Source organism: Megalobrama amblycephala, linkage group LG17 (genome assembly GCF_018812025.1).
Source record: "Megalobrama amblycephala isolate DHTTF-2021 linkage group LG17, ASM1881202v1, whole genome shotgun sequence".
NCBI classification, from domain to species: Eukaryota; Metazoa; Chordata; class Actinopteri; order Cypriniformes; family Xenocyprididae; genus Megalobrama; species Megalobrama amblycephala.
This window is the reverse complement of record NC_063060.1, coordinates 43,496,771-43,515,595: the sequence shown is the minus strand read 5'-3', so window position 1 is coordinate 43,515,595 and position 18,825 is coordinate 43,496,771. Positions and strand designations below refer to the sequence as shown.

The following is an 18,825-nucleotide window of genomic DNA, read 5'->3' as shown; positions in this document are numbered from 1 at the left end:
GATTAACTGTGGATGATGAACAGCAGCGACTATTACTATAACATCCTAACTCTGAGTCCTATCCAACCTGTTTAGTAACCATTGTAATTTCACTTAAGACTTTTTCTAATCTGAAGTCAAGAATTAAGACACATTTGTGTAATACAACCCCAGCAGAACAACGATCCATAAACACTTCAGTTACACTTAAATAGGTCTGACTGTCATTGCATTAGACACTAAATATCAACATGCATTTTAGGGTCATTTTTAGGTAACACTGTATTTTAGGGTATTTTAACTAGTTGCTTATTAGCATGCATATTACTAGAATATTGACTGTTTATTAGTACTTATTAAGCACAATACCTGAACTTAACAACTATCTTACTAACTATTAATAAGCAGTAATTAGGAGTTTATTGAGGGAAAAGTCGTACAGTAGTTAATAGTTTATATGTGTTCCCTATACTAAAGTGTTACCGGTTTTTAAAAGTGGAAAAAAATATAATGGAAAACATAATTTTGATGTTTTATTAAGTGTTAGCAATGAGATTATGTGGTTTTTATAATCAATTAACACTGATTTTGGTCATTTTTTACAAGATGGACAAAATTTGTCAACGGTTTACCAAAATTTCGGTTTTACCAAATGACACTTTTGGTTATACCGAATGATGACGATATTTTCAAACAATGCTAACAGGCTGATATCTAGCTAGCGAAAGGACAATCAAACATTTTATATTTAATACAAGTTTTTAAAAATATTACAACATTTTCCATGTTTTATAGCGGTTGTACCGAATGACCTGATGTTTCGGGACATGCGTATGAGCAAATGAAAACATGAATTTTTCAAATAGTTAAAATAAAGTTAGTTGCTTTGCTTCATGACTATGTGGTCCTTTGCAGGTGTCTGAATGATGTCACATCCTGTCACATGATATTGATCACATGATTTGATCCAAAATGGTCCCTTTATATTGGTTACTCCGAATGACATCAATGAAATTCATTTTTCCGGACACTGTTTCTCATAACAAAGCAACGACTTCGACACATAATTTAATACCATTTTGCACTGTGTTGATATATGATGTTATAAAATCATGCCAGAATAAAAAATATATACATTTATTACATTTTAAGATATTTTAATCACAAATGAAATGGCTGTATTGGTTTTTGGACGGTTAAACCGAATGACCTACTGACACTTCAAAATCTTTAAAATACCTTTATATGTAGCAAAATATAATTAAAACCTTTTGAATTCAATAAAAGAGATTTAGTTGTACTACCTTACATACTTTGGATGTCATATCTTTGTTTTTATTAAGGCCTTTGAACAAAAAAATGACTCGTCACATCATTGACCCTTTAACAAAAGTGAACACAAGCACTTTTTATAGTCAAAAAAGATGTTATATGATATATACAAGAGGATATACAGTATAAACGCAGTGTGCCTATTTAATATTTTAGAATTATACTAATGGGGCTGCTGAATGCTTGATTCTGATTGGTTGACAAACGTTGTAATGTGTGTGATTAGTTTCCAGTAAAAGCACAGCTAAAGTAGTTCCAGGCAGGTCTTGACCGCATTAGTTTCATATCACTTCACCAAATGTTATTTCAAAGGTCCTTACAGGCCACAACAGCAAAAGAACCAAAATCCACAACGACACTGACCAATCAAATAAATAAAATGAAAATGTCAAACTTATGTTTTCCACATGAAACTGTTTTAGTTTTTATAGGAAAAAAAAGCAAAGCATAGTGCTCAAGCTCTACGTCAACAGATTGTGTTTTCAAGTGAAACACTAGAGCTGTTATTTTTGAATAATGTGTCTAATGTACAGAAGTGTGATTAGTGTTTTGCAAACGGTTTGTTTTGCTGTTTCAAACCGGGTGTAAAGCAGATAATGTGCTTGCAGTTTTGGAGATCTGTTAAGAAGATTACGTGGACGAGTGAATGCTTTCACTGAGTTTTATTGAGAGTGAAGGGAGCTTTCTGATGAAACATCACTCTTTGAAATGTGTAAATGCCAGTGGGCAAAGGTGAATGTGCCATGAGTGTTTTTCACCAGGCAGTATTTCTGTATTTCTTACTTACAAGTCGCTTTGGATAAAAAGTGTATGCTAAATAAATCAGAAATAATAATCAGTAACCAATGCACTCACTGTAATCATATCAGATATCAATGAATCAGTGGGCAGACATTTATAGATATACAAATATGCTACAAATTGAGAAAAAAAAGCAAGTATGGTTTTATGAATCTATAAGTACAGATTGCGAAATTAAGGGTACGGTTTATAAAACTGTTGCTAAAATGGAAAATTTGTGAGTGTGGTTTATGAACTGACAGTACAGATTACTAAATCATGCATTGCACTGTAAAAATGAGTGTAATTTCAATAGACTAAAAGACTATTACCATAAAAAGGTACGGTAAGTTCGTTTGGCACTGCAATGCAGGGTTAACAGTGCAAAAGCAGGGTTTAATAGCAGTATTATACCCACTTCTAAATCACAAGTGTGAAACGCTCCTTTACCTGGAGTTAAAAGTGTGGTTTAGGATGATGATAACCCAGGTTAAGAGCAGTGAGAAAAGCCCTTCTGCTCAAAACCTTAGTCATTTGCTTTGTTGTCTACGGCCTACAGACTGTAGACCGCTGACTTCTAAGTCAGCATCTCAACTGGAACTGAACCTCATAAATGAACCTCATGTCTTGCTTTTGGAACAACCGTCACACCTATGATTTTTCAAAAAGCTCCCTATGAAGGCAGCTTACTAGGTTTTGGACAAAGCCAGAAGAGAGAACCTTGAGCTTCTTAAACCATCTGATCCAAATCCCCAACGTCCCCACAGCTCAGCCGCTCCTGAAAAACCACTAAACACACAGTTTTGTTTTGGTGTTTTATGGGGACTTTCCATAGACATGATTTTTATTCTGTATAAACTGTATATTCTATCCCCTAACTCTAAACCTAACATTTTTACTGTTTTATAATTATAGTTAGGGCCATAACCACCATTGACATTGAGGGGGACAATGCCTCAGCGCTCTAACAGCACTTGTCAATGTCAAAATGACTGAGATGGTCAATTAAATCAAAAAAGGCGGGGCATTATGAAATGATATGCCATTATTTACATTAGGGGTGTCCAAACTCTGTCCTGCAGAGTTTACCTCAACACACCTGCTGCAGTTTCTAGTATGCCTAGTGAGACCTTGATTAGCTGGTTCAGGTGTGTTTAATGAGGGCCTTGATTATGATTTCACTTTTTTAACTTTAGTTAGTGTGTAATGTTGTTTATGCTCAAACAGCTACATCTGCAAAGTTACGACGCTCAAAGTTCAATGCAAAGAGAGATATTTTCTTTTACAGAAATCGCTGCTTAAGGACTACAACAAATGGCTGGTAGGGACTACAGCGAGCTTCTTCCTGGGTTAGTGACATCACAAACCCTAAAATTGACATAAACCCCGCCCCCGAGAACACACAACAAAGGGGGCGGGGCCATGTTGGGCTGCTTTAGAGAAGAGGAAGAGTTGTTGTAGTAGAGTGTTGTTGTCATGCCGTCATTTTACGCCGGACTGCTTCACAAACGAGGGTCAATTCAACACAAAAGATGAACATGACGGCACATGCTAGTGGATGAGTTGAATCAACTCCACAGCAACTACATCAATTTATCCACTAACCATTCAGAAACATCTAAAAGTTGTAACTTCTTCCTGAGTCTCTCCATCAGTGTCGACTCCGGTTTGAACAATGTAAGGCTGAACACCGTTACTGACAATCCTCATTTTGGCTGCATGAGATTCTCCAGCTTTGTTGTTGTTGAGCTGTTAAAGCTCCGCCCTCTTCTGGAAAGGGGGCGGGAGCAGCAGCTCATTTGCATTTAAAGGGACACACAAAAATGGCGTGTTTTTGCTCACACCCAAATAGGGGCAAATTTGACAAGCTATAATAAATGATCTGTGGGGGATTTTGAGCTGAAACTGCACAGACACATTCTGGAGACACCAGAGACTTATATTACATCTTGTGAAAGGGGCATTACAGGTCCCCTTTAATTGTGGTTGGAGTTGCCCTCCAGGATCAGGATTGGACACCCCTGATTTACATTATTCAAGTAATTCATAACTGAATGTGACAAGACAAGAAACGTTTTGCATTTTCCATATACTAGACATAATTGCAAATAGATTATATTGATTAATTCATAACTACAATCAGACCTAGAACTTCTTTTATCACTCTTTATTCCCTTTAATTCCTTTAAATAAAAAAATTAAAATAATAGTAAACAACTTTGCTCCCCGCCAACATTCAAGACTTTGATTACAATGACTAATAATAACTCTAAATCTGTGGCTGCCGATCAGAACGACTGGTTTTCTGTGCACCAGAAGAGGGCGCCATGAAGGATCTGGGTTGTTTGTCTGGCCTGAGGCTGACATTATGACCTTCCCCTGTCACATGAGTCACTCATGGCTTCATGCCATTATGTCACATATTGAAATGCATTCCATCATGCCAGGACCGCTGGCTTTCTGTGTCAGGGAAAGACATGAGGGTGACTAAAAGATTTCAGAATTTGTTTTTCATCAGTGTTCCTGTAGCTCAAACAGGAAGAGAATGGGGCTAGTAATGCATTTGAGTTTGATTGACTGATAAAATGTATACCTTGAATGCAATAAAATGTTAATGTGAAGCTGGTGTTTCTGTGTCTAGCATACATGAAGAGAGAAGGGAGAGAGTAATTGGAGAAAAAACAGTGTTACACCTGCTCGTCAAGTGCAAGTGGTGTTGGATTTGGTGGGCTGGGTCAAAGGTCACAGATAAACAGCTGTTGATGTAGCTCTGAAGAACACAATCTCAGCACAACAACTGAACTTTACTCCAGTCAGCAAACAAAACCCTGACTGCACATCTTCTCTAAGATTACAAAAGAGCTAAAGATTTGATAGCAAGAAAACAAACATAGATAAAATAAAATGCATTTATTAACAAGAAAATAAATTAAACAATGCAAAGTGATTGCAATGTTTTATTTGCCGATTTGATCATTTATCAGTTTGTTTTCATGACTCAAAAAGCAGGTTTGAAGCGATAGTTCACCCAAAAATGAAAATGTCGTCCTTGTTCTAAACCTGTATGACTTTCTTTCTTCTGTTGAACATAAAAGAAGATATTTTGAAGAATGTGGTTAACCAAACAGTTTCTGGCCCCAATTGACTTCCATAGTATTTTTCCAAGAGTGGCCTATTAATTTCCAAGTAGGACTATTCGTTTTTTCCTGGAAGTCTAGGTTTGTGTCTAAAAGGCATTTCACTAAAGCAACATGATGTGTGATGGACACAGACATGATTATTTCACTGAGCATCTGTCTTGGCTAATCTAACCCCATAATGACCCTAAGCATATAGTGTTGTTTTCTAGGCCATCTCATTATCTTAGGACACCATATACATTGAAAGGTCTCGTTCCATGTGCACACAATGCAACATGATTGAATCAGTGCACTCATTAGCTAAGGGTTCCAAGGATGAGAGAAACTTAACACTTCTTTAGTGTGTTTGAAATATAGCCAGCAGTCGTCTCAACCTACTACCTGAAGCACCCCGAATAATCACATCTGTGATTGATAATGTTATCTTGGGATATCATGAAACAGAAACAACCTCTTTGGCCATAATAGGGCAGGTAAAGAGCCATAACAGGGCAGGCAGAGGTTTCAGGGATGGCCTCCTTGGCAGTGACACCATCAATTACAAGAGCGATTAAATGACAAAGTTTTGTTTGTTTGTGTCACTGTTTTCAACATGCTCAACACGCTGCCAGTTTTCCCTAAATCTTTTGTGTTGAAATCCATGGCAGTGCCAAGTATTTTATCCTCTGAGGCAATGCCAGTAAGTACATTTATTTATAATACATAAGTGTGCTTCTAATAAACGTTATTGGGGTGAAAATACAGAACATGTTGTTGTCCAGGATAGATCGACCCGCTGTGTGTGGCGAACCCCAGTGTCCTCTGTTGAGTTGATTCATGACCACATTGACATTAATTATTTCCACCTGTCCTTGTTCTCTCTCCTTTATATTCTCATCTCATTCTCAGTTATTTGGGGAATCGTTCCCTAAGTTGGTCCGTCTCCACCAGTTCCAGTCAGTCTAGCCTAGTCGTGTTTCAGTCAGTCTGTTGTTCAATCTATGGTTGTTCCTGTTGGATTCTGTGGATGTAGATTAACTGTCTAATCTAGTTGTTGCCTAGTTTCAGTTCTGTTCAGTTCCTCTTTTGAACTGCTCTCAATCTAGAGACTCTTCTGCTGCCTTTTGTGAGCTGTTCAGTGCAAATCAATGGTTATTTTTTGACAAATCATTGTTCGATTTGCAAATATAACCATTTACAAAAAACAAAGCCTTTAAGACCAAGCAGAAGACTCTGCAAGCGGGTTGCTTTGGCAGTTGGCGGGTCTAGTGTGAAAGCAGTAATCCCATTGGCTAGTGCTCACCTTTTACTGTTTATTCTTGTTTTCAGCCAATTACTTAGGGAAAATGAAGACTTGAGCAGAACTCAACAGCCTGCCACACATTAGCACAACAGACACAGATAATATGCAGTCTACCCGAGGAAAGATCAAAACAAGAATTAATCTTGTCAATGTTGTTAGATACTATACTTACATTTATACCTAACCTCTTGTATTTCCACTATAGCCAAGTATATTTGGATTTTAAATCTCCTCTTGACATTTTGCTCAAACTCAGGTTGGCGATGGGCGATGCGAGACCAGAGCTTCCTGAAGCTCATGCCCACACAGTGAGGCCAGTCTGTTTTCATGAGAGCTGCTTCTGCGTGGATGCTTCCCAGACAGGTTACGCAATTCGTAAGGTTACTATGCAACAGGCTCCTATGCAACTTCAACAGGGCTTCAGGATACAGTAGATCAGAGAAAGTCCCCATATTGTCAGATACTGAAGCTATGTCAAATGAACCAAAAAACATATACAATTGACACTCAGAAGATGCCTTCATAAATACTGGCCAATGTTATCAAATGACCCTGGCCTGCTTGCACATCACAGGTTTACGAATATTAACACAGTGAACCAAACACTGCAAACGCACTGGAGAGGGAGATCCAGAGCTGAAATTCAGACAGTAATGGGAGTTCATAACCATTTGACCAATCAGAGTAAAGTAGACCAGTGTGCTGTATGTATGATGCCTGTGACACCACAGCTCAGGACAGTCAATAGTGAAGGGCTTGGAACAGTGTGCATTCTTGTGTTGATATCTGCCCATCAGCTTTAACATGATGTAATTTCCCTATGGCTTTAGATTAGTCACATGGAATTTACAGCTCAGGTTATTGGCTTGTGGAAATACGGCAGCAAGCACTTCTTATACTGTCACTGAGATGAATGAGGATGCTAGTGGATAGCCAACAGCCGACTCTGCACATTACTTTTTTTTTAAACTTTCAAATAGACTGTTTTTCATCTGTATCTGTACAACCTTGTCCTGGTCTCATGCCAGAGGCATCAGGCTCAAGGGTGGGGCTTGTCAGGGAAGAAATTTGCATAGCAACAGAAATTCCCCCCTTCACCCACCAAGTTTGAATAAGAATAATATATGAGTGCTGCCAGAAGGTGATTATCAGTGAATGACAAATTAGGGTCTGCTCATGACATAAAGCTATCATATGACTTCAGAAGACTTTATCAAATTTAAGGCATAAGTCATATGGACTGATATAATACTTTCTGGTTCGTTCTGTTTTGTGTTCCATAGCAGAAAAAGCACTCATTTGAGTGTTGACTATCATAAGGGCAAGTACAGTAAAACAGGAAAACAGCAATTTCTCAGTGAAAAAAAATTGTTTCTACACCCTTTTTTATTGTATAATTTAATTAGCACCCATTCAGAATCATAAAACAGCCCCTTAACATTTGGAAATGTCTGATGCACGCCAATAGTCCAGGCCAGGTCTATTTTTGGGAGAGCTGGGGAGTCTTTTCAAGGTTGATGGACTCGAGCAAATTACTATGACAAGTAAATTGAGAGTCCACCGCACCCACTGTAAGGTAATTACAACATGTAGCCAAAGCTTGCAGAGGGCCATCAGACAGTCAGGTGAGGCACTGGAGGCAAACCCTATTACTGCAAGGGCCATTGCAACGACAGGGTTCATCTAAAGAGGATTATCACTCATCAGAAAATGTCTTCACTGTTAAGCATGTAGAAGGTCACCTTTAATCTATGAGTAATCCATCTGAATCAATATAACGAACTGAGAAGACAGTACAATAGAGTTGAGAGACGCCAATTAACCTTTGTGTCTAAGGGGAAGACCACAAATCATATATATTGAGTTAGTTGTTGACTAAAAACAGTCTACAACCCGAATTCCAGAAATGTTGGGAAGTTTTTTATATTTAAATAAAATGAAAACTAAAAGACTTTCAAATCACATGAGCCAATAATTTATTCACAATAGAACATAGATAACATAACAAATGCTGAAACTGAGAAATTCTACACTTTTATCCACTAAATGAGCGCATTTCAAATTTGATGCCTGCACAAAGAGTGCATAAAAAGATTGTGGAATACTTTAAAAACAATCTTCCTCAACGTCAAATTGCAAAGGCTTTGCAAATCTCATCATCTACAGTGCATAATCATCAAAAGAGAAAGTGGAGAAATCTCTGTGCGTAAGGGACGAGGCCGAAGACCTTTATTGGATGCTCGTGGTCTTCCGGCCCTCAGACGACACTGCATCACTCATCGGCATGATTGTGTCAATGACATTACTAAATGGGCCCAGGAATACTTCCAGAAACCACTGTCGGTAAACACAATTTGCCGTGCCATCTGCAGATGCCAACTAAACCACTGTCGGTAAACACAATCCGCCGTGCCATCTGCAGATGCCAACTCAAGCTCTATCATGCAAAAAGGAAGCCATATGTGAACATGGTCCAGAAGCGCTGTCGTGTCCTGTGGGCCAAGGCTCATTTAAAATGTTTCAAAGTGGAAAAGTGTTCTATGGTCAGACGAGTCCAAATTTGACATTCTTGTTGGAAATCACGGACGCCGTGTCCTCCGGATTAAAGAGGAGGGAGACCTTCCAGCATGTTATCAGCATTCAGTTCAAAAGCCAGCATCTCTGATGGTATAGGGGTGCATAAGTACATACGGTATGGGCAGCTTGCATAATTTGGATGGCACTATGAACGCTGAAAGGTATATAAAGGTTTTAGAGCAACATATGCTCTAAATATGCATGTTTCATTTTGTGCATAAAATTGTAAAATTTCTCACTTTAAACATTTGTTATCTATGTTCTATTGTGAATAAAATATTGGCTCATGTGATTTGAAAATCTTTTAGTTTTCATTTAATTCCAATTTAAAAAACTTTCCAACATTTCCGGAATTCAGGTTGTAGAATGAACAAATCTATAAGGCCAACAGCCACACAAACACAATGCATTTACTCAAAATTCACTACTAACTTAGTACTACGTAATACTAACAAAGAAGAGCAATTTTTTAACAAAAAATTGTTAGCAGACATAGCATATTTGTGTAAATATTTAGGCGAAGAGAGATGAGTCAGAAGTCATTGTCATTCAATAATCTCAGAATCCATCACAGTCCAGTAAGAAACAACATCCAAACAACATCCCTTTCCTTTCCTCTAGAACAGCAATGACTTTCTGATGAAGGATTGAAAATAATCACACAATCCAGTCAGTCAAGCCTGAGGGTGTTTAGCATCATGTGACCTTCACAAAGCAAGATTTGGAGGAAATGCTCCGTTACAGCACTCCTCTTTCTCCATCCACTTGGCCAGTGTTTTGTACACTTAAACACCCTGATCCTTTTCTGTGGCTCCCAAACATGACCCACATTATAACAAGGACTGTTCAGGGTATTTGTCACACTTGTGGCCAAAGTAGAAAAATAAAGAGACAGACTAAAGCTAAAAACAGTGATCAATGCATTAAGCCGAGAACTATATGCCAATATGTAAAAACAGGTGTTTGAATGCTACATATTCCTACAGATTTGAACTGTATCCATATCTCAGTATCATTCTGTCTGTTAATGTACTTGTACATTTTGTGTACAGTGCAATGTGTATTATTAAGCATATATAATGTGAATGTGTACATAGTTTGTAAGTAATGCCCCTAAATGTATTTCCTTGAAAAACAATACTACATGAATATTACAGAAAAATGAAGAATGATGACTCAAAGAATGCAAAGGTATGTTGTCTTCTGTACCACAGCTCTTAATAAATCTGTTTAATCTAAGAGCGCCATGACTTCATTCGGGTGTCGAATTACAGAGAGTACTCACTCAGGGCATAGAGGGACAGTGTGATTCCTGCCAAGCAAAACCCTTCAAAGAAGCGCAGGGTGCTGAACATTGGGACGTTGACAGAGAAGGCCACTGTCATGCCGAAGACTAACATGAAGAAGACGGACAGGATCAGGACCGGGTGCCTTCCAAACCTGAATGTTAGAAAAGGCAAAAGAAGAACCATTTAATCAAAAAGCTGCTAGATAGATAGATAGCAGCTAAAAATTCAGACTTAATACAGATACATATCTCAATACTAGCGTTACTTGATCTCAGTGCTGCGTTCGACACTATAGATCATAACATACTCTTAGATCGACTACAAAATTACACTGGTATTCAGGGACAGACATTAAAGTGATTTAGATCGTACCTATCAGACAGTTACCATTTTGTCTGTTTAAACGGGGAAAAATCAAAGATAAAAGTCAGTAAAATACGGAGTGCCACAAGGATCTGTGTTAGGCCCTCTGCTATTTTCAATATATATGCTGCCACTTGGTAATATTACAGGAAAATATGAAAATATGGAATTAGTTTCCACTGTCAGTCACGACCAGATGAAATCTCCAAATTATCCAAGTTGGCAGAGCGTGTTAAAGATATAAAATATTGGATGACCTGTAATTTTCTTCTGTAAGACTGAGGCATTACTTATTAGACCAAAAACTTGTACACAGAAACTCTCAGACTACAATCTGCATTTAGAAGGATATACTGTTGTTACTCCATCCTCGACAGTTAAAGACCTGGGTGTTACATTAGACAGCAACTTGTCCTTTGAAAATCATATTTCATATGTTACAAAAACAGCCTTCTTCCACCTCAGAAACATTGCTAAGCTATGGAACAGACATGCTATCTGTTTCTGATGCAGAAAAGTTAGTTCATGCATTCATGATGTCTCGACTAAATTACTGTAATGAATTACTAACTGGTTGTCCTGCTTCCTCAATAAACAAGCTACAACTAATCCAATATGCAGCTGCTAGAGTTCTTACCAGGTCAAGAAAATATGATCCTGTAACACCAATTTTATCATCTCTACACTGGTTACCTATTAAGTTCTGTATCAATTACAAAGTATTGCTACTGATCTATAAGGCCCTTCATGCTCTTTAAGGTCACAAAACTCTGGGCCTCTGGTTGTACCTAGGATAGCTAAGTCCACTAAAGGAGGGAGAGCGTTTTCACATTTGGCTCTTAAACTCTGGAATAGCCTTCCTGATGATGTTCAGGGCTCAGACACACTCTCCCAGTTTAAATCTAGATTAAAGACATCTCTTTAGCGAAGCATTTACATAATACATCTCTTGTTACTCCAGTTATATCAGATCAATTGCCCATGACTATCTTTGCTTAATGTTATGAACAGCAGCTGCACTAATTATTTTCCATTTGCTTTTCTGTTTTATCTCGGGATGCCCGTCCCGAGGTAACTATCGACTACACCAGCTATTTTTAGACATACTCACCAATCTGCCAGAACTCCCAACACCAAGTATCCAAAGATGGAGCCCACCAACAGGGAGAATTTGGCAATATGAACTATCCAGGCAGAGTCACACACTAGGTTCCACTGTTGGGACAGAAAGATGGGATACAAGGATTACTCAAAACATTTCAACCTTTTCTGTCACAATTGGCAGAAACATAATATTAAAATGTGCCATTATTGTCAATAATTTGGTGGCTATTTTGATGTTTTTGGTTTGTTTTTGTTTTAATGAAAAATCAACATGCTTGTACTAAATTCAGAATATGTTTAGCAAGAACAGGTGGTATAATTTACAAATACAAAAAAACACATTCAGACAAGTGTTAAAATCAAAATGACATCTGTTAGGAGTGTTTTAGGGGATTTTGTTCTTGAACGGATTTTCCTTTTTTCTTTCCCTTCACTTTTAAATAATAATAATAATAATAATAATAATAATAATCACAGAAAATGGTAATTTTGTTCCCAATGCAATGGTATAATGTATTCATAGGTGTATTTGTCACCCACAATGAACCCAAAAGGAAGTGTTTGCTAATGGGGTGTTGCCAAGATAAGGTGAGTCATGTGATTTCAACACAGCAGCCACTAAGAGGGGGATATAGTTCTTATGTAAAACTAATATTTTTCATAGAAAAATGTGAGGTTTGACCATGCAAAATTTGCTAGCATGATCCTAAGGATAGTAAGTGGTTGTTTATAGGCTCTAGTCTTTTTAGGGGTAAACTGTTTTTGTTTGCTGTTGTTTTTCTCTCATCTTTACATTGCATGAAATTACTGTTTTCATGTCTATGTTTTAACCCTATAAAGTCTGACATATGAAATCACAGGTCAGAAAAACATTTGTTTTTGAGAGATGGAACAAACAAAAAAAAGTTTCCTATGTGTTTTATGTGTTGTATCATATGTGATGCATCAGGCTTTTATGACTCATATAGCATGGTACGGTGAGAATATGCAGCTCGAACTCGAGGAGGAAAACACCTAAAATTTATGCAGAGGCACACATTTGCTGCAGATTCTGATATTTATATGGCCAAATGTTGAAATTCTGATGCTTGCAATGTAAATCAATCTTTATAACAGTATAGCAGATACTTACAGAAAATGATATAAATATCAATATCTGCCAATAATGTCTTTTTCAAATAATGCAATGAAATACAATGATGATTGAGAGATAAACAAATAAACCTTCAAAAGTCTGATGATCAAATTAAATACTCATGCTTTTTCTAAAAAAAGTCACTTCAGTCCAGTTCATCTTAAAATAATACTAACAATATCAAAGTTATTCTTACATTTACTTTTGAAAAATCATTCAATCAAAGATTTCACAGCAAAAAAAGTGAACCACAATATTTTTACACCAATTTTTTTTACTTAATTATATAAATATACTGTATTTTACTTACTAAAAACAGTATAAACTATCAATCAAACGACAGCAGGCATGTAGTAGACTGTGTGCGACAGGTTTATCAGTAAAGTTTTGAACATGTTGATCATTTAGAGGCCTTAGAAACAAACTTTTGTGAAAGCACTGACACAACGACATGCAGACAAATCACTTTTTGTTTAAATCACCTTACACACCATTTCCCCTTTTCTTCTGAAAACCACTGGCTACCAAAAAAGGTCAAACCCTACAAAATCAGCACTGTTTGCACTTCAATATTTTGTGCAGTAAAAATGTGCAACAAAAGCACAAATGCTCAATTATGCTGAGCAAATGATTCCAAAGCAGGCATACAAAGACAAAAAAACCCATATCATATTTTCTAAAGAACCGAAACACAACCCACCAGCTGAATTGTGTTTTATTGTTTTGTAATGAGTTTCTGATTTGTCATGCACGAGCACTAGTGTTTCCTGGGTTTCCCCTGCTGTTCCACAGACACAAAGCGAAACTGCTGCAGGATCTTGTTTCCTCTATTGTGTCATGATTGAGCCGCTCCCGTCGCATGCTTCAGGATTAGTGTCATCTGGCAACCCTCCTGACCAACATCAGCCAGTCATTGTCACACATACAGTTTCATTGTCATGTTCTGTTTAGTTTCTTTGTCATGGTTTGCCCTGTCCTGAGCTCGTTCATAGTTTGTTTCCCTGGTTTCTGATTAAGTACACACCTGTTCCCTGTTTGTTTGATTACCATCCTCTGTGTATTTAAGGCTGTGTTCACGCTATGTCATAGTTACTGTAATTTCGAGATGACACATGTGACGTTCTGCCACTGTTCACGTCCTCGGACTGGGAATTATGCACTTCTATGGCAACACTATCAATGGCAAAATTAATCTGCAGTGGTCAGGTGGTACAAGTAGGAGTTCTCAGAAAATTCCCAGCTTACAGGTTGTAATTATGAGTTTTACGAGAACGTAAACGCTTTTTACTAGTTTAAATCTTGTAATCACGATAATTACGGCATGGGGTGAACGTCATTAATGATTGCTGGTCATTCTGTGTCACGCATCTCTGTTCATCTCAGTCATAAAGAACAACATATGTTGTTTTTTCACCTTAATTTAATTAAGCTAATAAAGAATAAGTCTCTTAAAGACACATTAGGGCAAAAACCTAATCCAGCAATGACAAGCAAGCACACAGATCACATAGAAGCACAATTCAGCTTATTATAATTCTATAATATTTTGTAGTGACTAAAACAGAAAAAAAATATATATGGATTTCAATTATTTAAATTCACTTAAAGATTTAAAACTAAAATTTTACCATGGCGATTTCTAACAAAACATTTTCATATTTAACTATAAACTGTTTTGTCTAAAATTGCTAGTCATAATTTGAATGAAATCTGCTATTTAAATAATTGGAGACAAAATATTCAATAACTGTTTTCAATTACCTAAAACCTCAAGATTCAATATTCAGTTCCCAAAAACTTGGTGACTCCGACCTTCTACCATATAAAATGGGACATTCCTTTATAACTCTTTCTCTCTCTCTCTCTCTTTTTTCTCTATTATATATATATATATATATATATATATATATATATATATATATATATATATATATATATATATATATATATATATATATATATAATATATACACACTACCATTTTTAATGTTTTTAAAAAGTTTCGTCTGCTCACCAAGCCTGCATTTATTTAATTAAAAATACAGTAAAAACAGTAATATTGTGACATATTATTACAATTCAAAATAACTGTTTTCTGTTTGAACATATTGTAAAATGTAATTTATTCCTGTGATGCAAAGCTGAATTTTCAGCATCATTACTCCAGTCTTCAGTGTCACATGATCCTTCAAAAATCATTCTGATAGGCTGATTTGGTGCTCAAGAAACATTTATTGTGTAAAATTGTACAAAATATTTTTTTCAGGATTATTTGATGAATAGAAAGTTCAAAAGAACAGTGTTTATTTGAAATATAATCTTTTGTAACATTATAAATGTCTTTACTGTCACTATTGATCAATTTAATGCATCCTTGCTGAATAAAAGTATTCATTTCTTTAATTTCTTTAAAAAAAAAAAAAAATAAAAATTCTTACTGACCCCAAATGTTTGAATGGTAGTGTAAAATGTTACAAAAGATTATATTTCAGATAAATGCTGTTCTTTTGAACTTTCTATTCATCAAGGAATCCTGAAAAAAACTGTACCCAACTGTTTTTAACATTGATAATAATAAATGTTTCTTGAGCACCAAATCAGCCTATCAGAATGATTTCTGAAGGATCATGTGACACTGAAGACTGGAGTAACGATGCTGAAAATTCAGCTTTGATCACAGAAATAAATTACATTATAAAATATATTCAAACAGAAAAAAGTTATTTTGAATTGTAATAATATTTCATAATATTACTGTTTTTACTGTATTTGTAATTAAATAAATGCAGCCTTGGTGAGCAGACGAAACTTCTTTTAAAAACATTAAAAATCTTACTGATTCCAAACTTTTGACTGGTAGTGTGTATGTATTTTTTTTTTTTCCTTTTTTCTGTTTGTATTCTAATTAACTTCATCTCATAATTAAATCTAATAAAAACAGTTACAAAAAATGTTCCATGTTCCACATTCCATAAAATTGTCACCAAAAAAGTAAAATTATACTGTAGATAGTATATATACATTATAGTAAATGATAATACTTTCATTCCATTTATTTGATTTTTTACACAAATTGTAGTGTTGCATTAATTCAAACTTTTTGTAAGAAAACAAACATCATTTAGTGCCTTTACCATATTAGTGTAAGGTCCTGATTAAGGTTTTACAGTAGTAAACTGCAGTCATGATTATATTTTAGCAGAAAATACACTGCAAAAAATCTCAACTCATATTTTGTCTATTTTTTGCATTTTGAGTTTTACCCACTTTGAAAGTTGAGTTTTTTATTTTGTCAATTCAAAGACATTGGATCAATTGGATAAACATAGTAAATAATTTTGATAATAATCAAAAAATATGTTTTTTTACATTGTAGGTGCCATTGTAAAAGTAAAGGGATGTAATAAGAGCTGTTTTACATTACAAAACAAATATAACCTTACAAAACAGGCTAACTCCTCAAACAAATGTGTGACGATGAAGACATGTTCGAATTTCAGAACAGAGAGAGAGAGAGGCAGCAGCTCATAAAAGATTATGAGAAGACGTTATAATAATGTAAGTATATGTATATTTGTATACTTGATCAGCCACCTTTCCTCACTGATAAGTGAATCGGGGAAAAGGAAGGTGCGCAGAACAGAATGAGCGCCAGTGAGGAAATGACAAGAGATTGCCGCATAGTTTCTGCCTGGCAACAGACCCGTGTGAGAGACACCACATATAAACAGGCAGCCCTCGCTCCGACGGCATTTATTACTTTATAATTCAAAGGAAAGAACAACATGAGTGTGAGAGACACATAACGAGAGCAGAGGAAGAGAGACGCACACAGACAGAGACTCTCTACTACAGAGAACAGGATTCAACATTCTGGACTGTAGAAAGGGTCGGAGGAAATATACTATTTATAGATTTACATTAGATGTGATGCTAAAGACTATACATACATACCATTGCCATAATTAATATACATTCATTTTATTTTTAAAAAAAGCACATGAAGAACAGACAAATCACAGATGTGCATTATCAAGATGTGCATATATCAAAATATTTAAAAAATATTTATATTTTTATTCAAGTTTAATCTTGATCCACTTTACATTCACGCTGGAGCCCATAATATAATATAATATAATATAATATAATGATATAATATAATATGATATAATAATGATATAATATAATATAATGATATAATAATGATATAATATAATATGATATAATATAATATAATATAATAATGATATAATATAATATAATATAATATAATATAATATAATATAATATAATATAATATAGATTATACCTGCGAGCCTTCTTGTCATATAAAGAACATCTTTGACTGTCCTTGTGTACTTTAGTGTTTTTATGTTTTTATAAATAAGATTATTTATAAACTTTTGTGTTTTGCACGAAACGAACCCCCTCAGACGTTGCACTCAGAACAGAAGTCTTCACACGCTCTTGTTTAGTCTTGTTTTTTGGGCTCAACTAGAATGCTTTCATGCTTGAATGTTGATTATTTTCCTCATATTCTCCATTGTTGCGGCTCCTCTCTTCCCAGTCTGTCAGTAACGCTCTGTTTAGTTCCTGTCTCTGTGAAGCCCCTCCTTCTGAAAACCACAATGCGTTCTGATTGGTCGGCTGGAGCAGTGTGTTGTGATTGGTCAAGTGCTTTGAGCGTGTTTGGGAAATGTCCCGCCCCTTACCATAACCACCAGTTTCAACACACTACTAACTAACTCAACCAGGCCCCGCCCCTTTATTCTGCGTATGAATTATTCAAATGAGGAATATTGTGATGTGACCAGAAGAAAACTCAATGTTTCAGAGTTCAGAGAGTTCTGATAGAGAAAATAACTCCCGCTGGAGGAACGTTAGTCATTATATTGTTTGTGATCACACACTGCATAAAATTTCCATCTTCATCTAGGAGATGAAACACCACAACAGTCTTTGAAACAGTGATTTGATCGTGTTGAAGAGGCCAGCGAGAGGAAGCAGAGAACGGCAGGAGCTGGAGGACACGCTGTCTGACACACTGTCTGAGGACCGGCTGGAGGGATTTACAGGCTGTTCGCTCTGCTGAGCCCTAAAGGCCCGGATATACTCACAGCAAAGATATTTTCCATTCTTTGGTTATGAGGGAAAAGAAGTCTGAAATACCTGAACCATGTTTACTGTTTTTGAACATCCCAAAACTGTTTGGATGAATATTTACAGTAAATATGTTCTGTGCATCATTAAATAAAACTATTAAAAACATTTCTGTTAACTTAAATGAAATACAAAATATAACAGAAAAAAGCAACCAAATATAAATATTAGTTAAGCAAATCTAAATGAAAATGAGAAATGTTTCCTCTGTAATAAACTGAATAAAGTTTAAGTTGAAGCAAAAATGTAGCTAAAAATTTAAAATGTTGGTGGGACAAACTTTGATGTTGGCTCAACAAAGCCGTATTAAAGTTTGAAGATTTTATGAGCTTTAAATTTAGTCAAGTGTAGAGTTGTCAAAAGTACCAACTTCGTAACCAGTCGGTGCTGCAATTTTAAAAATGTGTCGCTTTGAGCGCTGTTGAGTGGATTCGTAAACCCCTCTGATTGGCTACTGTGTTGACACGCTCATCGGATATGTCTGTGATTGGCTTTAATGATCAACGCTGTAAAAACAGTAAAAAGTCATCAATGACGCACTTCACTGAGCGCTTACAGAGATACACATGGGAGCGGACCCGTTTGCTAATTTTATATTACCAAAATATAAGCAGACAAAATTTTCCTTTGAGGACATTTGCAGTTGAAAAAAGGTAATAAATCGCAATATGTTATTTCAAA

General features: G+C 35.9%; 1 protein-coding gene across 1 annotated transcript in view; it reads right to left on the bottom strand.

Annotated features, from left to right (window-relative positions):
* slc22a23 (solute carrier family 22 member 23) overlaps positions 1-18,825 on the bottom strand; it is a 48,384-nt gene that overhangs the window by 15,990 nt on the left and 13,569 nt on the right. The window contains exons 2-3 of the mRNA XM_048162825.1: positions 11,854-11,957; positions 10,376-10,530 (exon numbers count right to left, since the gene is read on the bottom strand). Of these exons, the coding sequence (XP_048018782.1) occupies positions 10,376-10,530; positions 11,854-11,957 (259 nt within the window). The remainder of the gene's footprint in view (positions 1-10,375; positions 10,531-11,853; positions 11,958-18,825) is intronic.